This window comes from Ostrea edulis, chromosome 2 (genome assembly GCF_947568905.1).
Source record: "Ostrea edulis chromosome 2, xbOstEdul1.1, whole genome shotgun sequence".
Taxonomy (NCBI): domain Eukaryota; kingdom Metazoa; phylum Mollusca; class Bivalvia; order Ostreida; family Ostreidae; genus Ostrea; species Ostrea edulis.
Window position 1 is genome coordinate 44,850,569 of NC_079165.1, and position 3,461 is coordinate 44,854,029.

A 3,461-nucleotide genomic window follows, 5' to 3' on the forward strand; every position below is an offset into this window, starting at 1 on the left:
TGACAAGTGAAATTGATTATAGGAAACTGGATGTGTGGGAAACTAGCACAAGTCAATCTGACATTAGTTTTTTTGTCATCATGGCATGCTGTCAATAAATCTAGATCCCAGTCTTCACGAAAACTCAGTGGTCCGAAGACCGAGGCCAGTGAATTTTAAGGTTAGGTCAGTGAAAATCAAACAAGAGGCCCATGGGCCACATCGCTCACCTGAGTCACCTTGGTCCATATCAGAAGACTTTCCATATATATTTGCACAGCGATTTTTTTCTACTCACTGGTACTGGTACCGATTTGATTGGGAAAAATAGCGTCAAAATCAAACAAATTGGGAATTTTCTACCAATGTATTGGCAAATGATTTCAACTAAAAGAAAAGGATAAAAAGAACAAAACAAGAAGTATTCATCTCTTTAAAAACTTTTTACGGTAATATTTGCTGTTGTGAGACATAAGGAATCGTCGTAGACTCGTTTTAAAATAATCTTAGCTCTACAACATGTGCACATGTTTTGTACTTTCGATTTAATATCGGAAGTAAACGTTTTAGTTAACTCGTACAACTTTTCGGACTAAGTAAATTACGATGTCAAATGTCTATTTCTCGGCAATTGAATTGGAAATTTTTAATCTCAAAATTGGGAAAAATCTACGGTTTTTGGCATTGGGAATGGTACCGTTTATCGGTACCAGTTATATAAGGGGAAAAAACGCTGTTTGCATGTAAAACTGTAGTCCCTATTATGACCCCAAACCTACCCCTGGAGGCCATGGTTTTTGCAAACTTGAATCTACACTATGTCAGAAAGCTTTCATGTAAATGTGAACTTCTTTGGCCCAATGGTTCTTGAGAAGAAGATTTTCCCTATATATTTGTATGTAAAATTTTGATCCCCTATTGTGGCCCCATCCTACCCCAGGGGGCCATGATTTTAACAAACCTGAATCTGCACTATATCAAAAAGCTTTCATATAAATCTCAGCTTTTCTGGCTCAGTGGTTCTTGAGAAGAAGATTTTTAAAGATTTTTCCTATATATTTGTATGTAAAACTTTGATCCCCTATTGTGGCACCATCCGATCCCCGAGGGGGCCATGAATTTAACAATTTAGAATCTGCACTATATCAGGAAGCTTTCATATAAATCTCAGCTTTTCTGGCTCAGTGGTTCTTGAGAAGATTTTTCAAGATTTCCCCTATATATTTGTATGTAAAATTTGATCCCCTATTGCGGCCCCATCATACCCCTGGGGGCCATGATTTTAACAAACTTGAATCTGTATTATGCCAGGAAGCTTTCATGTAAATCTCAGCTTTTCTGGCTCAGTGGTTCTTGAGAAAAAGATTTTTAAATGACCCCACCCAATTTTTGCATTTTTGTTATTATCTCCCCTTGAAAGGGGTATGGCCCTTCATTTGAACAAACTTGAAAGCCCTTCACCCAAGGATGTTTTTCACTAAGTTTGGTTGAAATTGGCCAAGTGGTTCTGGAGAAGATGTCAAAAATGTAAAAAGTTTACAGAAAGACGGACAACAGGCGATCAGAAAAGCTCACGTGAGCTTTCAACTCAGGCAAGCTAAAAAAAACCCAAAAAAACCAAACGTCTCATAATGAAAATTTCTATAATAGGACCTTACATTTGCTTTCACTACATTTTTGACTTCATCAGCAAATGTCAGCCATCTTTGTTGATACTCCGCCTTGATGTTGGGATCTTTTGAATAGAGGGCATTTTTCAACTGCAACCCAGCCTGCATTCGTGTGACAGGACTGTTTCCACCATGCTTCAAGATTTCTGACAGGGACTTCAAAAATTCTTGCTGAAATAATAAATATTTAATTAGCCTCTTGTACTCCTTATCCCATCTTCACTAGGTGATAAATAGAGAAGCAGGAGCAGATAAAAAACCCTTGGTTTTAAATATTAAACATGACATTTACAGTGTTAAGACCTGGAACCTGAAGACTTCTCCAGCTGATTATGGCTAAAGTTCTAAGCTGTATTGACTTTTATTTAGTCACACTCCTTGGTGTACAATTAGGGGTGTGTATTGCTCAAGATTTCCCGATATGATACGATACAATATTTTCTGATGCGATATCCGATATATTGGATTTACTACATTAGTTAAGCATTTTCTGAAGTAAAATATCAAAATAAAAAAAAAAATGAAGTGGTTTAATATCTTTTATTTCATAACAAAACAATGACAATTAAAGTCTGAGGAAACTACAATGTCACAATGTAAAAGTGGGGATTAAAGTCTGAAGAATCTCCGATGTGTTACAATGTAAAAGCGGGTATTAAAGTCTGAGGAATCTCTGATGTCACAATGTAAAAGCGGGGGTTAAAGTCTGAGGAATCGTGTTCCTATTAGAATTATGAACTTCAATCCCAACTATTAAAAGGGCTATTTTTAAACCCGACATTATATCGTATCGTATAAACACCGTATCGTATATCGCTGGTACATTTCGATATATCGATTCACCCCTATGTACAATAACTTCCAATACCAGGAAGTTAATGTACAGTTAAGGAGGTGCACTTTCTTTTTTTCAAACATGAAGAAAATCATTGTACCAGGATAAAAGTCAGTTAAAACTTATTACATCTCTTCATTTGTGATTGAATTTTTTTTTAAAACTGCCAGTCTACAGGTTTTGTCTATGAAATGTTTCTTCACATCAGTATTTGTTTGGACTGGCAAATGCATTGGAATGTCCAGCATGCATTCAGATTTTAAAAACACGTCACCACCTCTTCAGTATCCATGATAAACTTTATAAAAATGTACCATAACTTAATTCTACAAACATCATTTAACTGAATGAAGTCAAAGATAAACAGGCCTATCTAACAAAGCTTTTCACAATGAAATTAAAACGATTAACTAAAAGTATTCCAAAAACCACATTATCCATATCAAATTCTCACCTAAAACATTTCGACAGGATAAATATACATATCTGATTAAATCCACGTATTTTCAAGTGCAGATTCATACACGTGCATTTACCCTTCCGAGTAGGACTAGGAGGTCAAAACTGGCAGAATTTAGAAGAGATACGTACTAAATTAGTTTGTGCTGCTTGTTCCAAAAACCTCTGGGCTGCTTCTAATTCTTGTTGGTCTGAAATTTAATTTAAAAATCTAAACAACCGTTTCCGTAATCCTATAAATTCAAGATTTATTCATTGAAAATTTGTGAAGCTCATCACTTTCTGATAAAGTGTGTGATTAATTTGAAGTATATTACTGAATGTAGTTTTCGATCCTGCATTACCTGGAGAGACCGTCTTCTCTAACACACTCAGTAGATCCATTCTGTATTCATAAACCTATCTATAGAGATTCTATAGAGATGAGTTATATTAAAACAGTTGCTTTCTGTTATACCGGTACTCCATGTGCAATGCGGACGAATTCAAAATGGCGGCGATGAGGATACGATCATGAG

At 35.7% G+C, this 3,461-nt stretch overlaps 1 protein-coding gene across 3 annotated transcripts in view; it reads right to left on the reverse strand.

The window, feature by feature from the left end:
• LOC125679361 (importin subunit beta-1-like) overlaps positions 1-3,461 on the reverse strand; it is a 24,749-nt gene extending 21,288 nt beyond the window's left edge. For all 3 annotated transcript variants that reach the window (XM_048918538.2, XM_048918537.2, XM_048918536.2), the window contains exons 1-3: positions 3,288-3,461; positions 3,076-3,134; positions 1,638-1,820 (exon numbers count right to left, since the gene is read on the reverse strand). In XM_048918538.2, the coding sequence (XP_048774495.1) occupies positions 1,638-1,820; positions 3,076-3,134; positions 3,288-3,327 (282 nt within the window). In that variant the 5' untranslated portion in view covers positions 3,328-3,461. The remainder of the gene's footprint in view (positions 1-1,637; positions 1,821-3,075; positions 3,135-3,287) is intronic.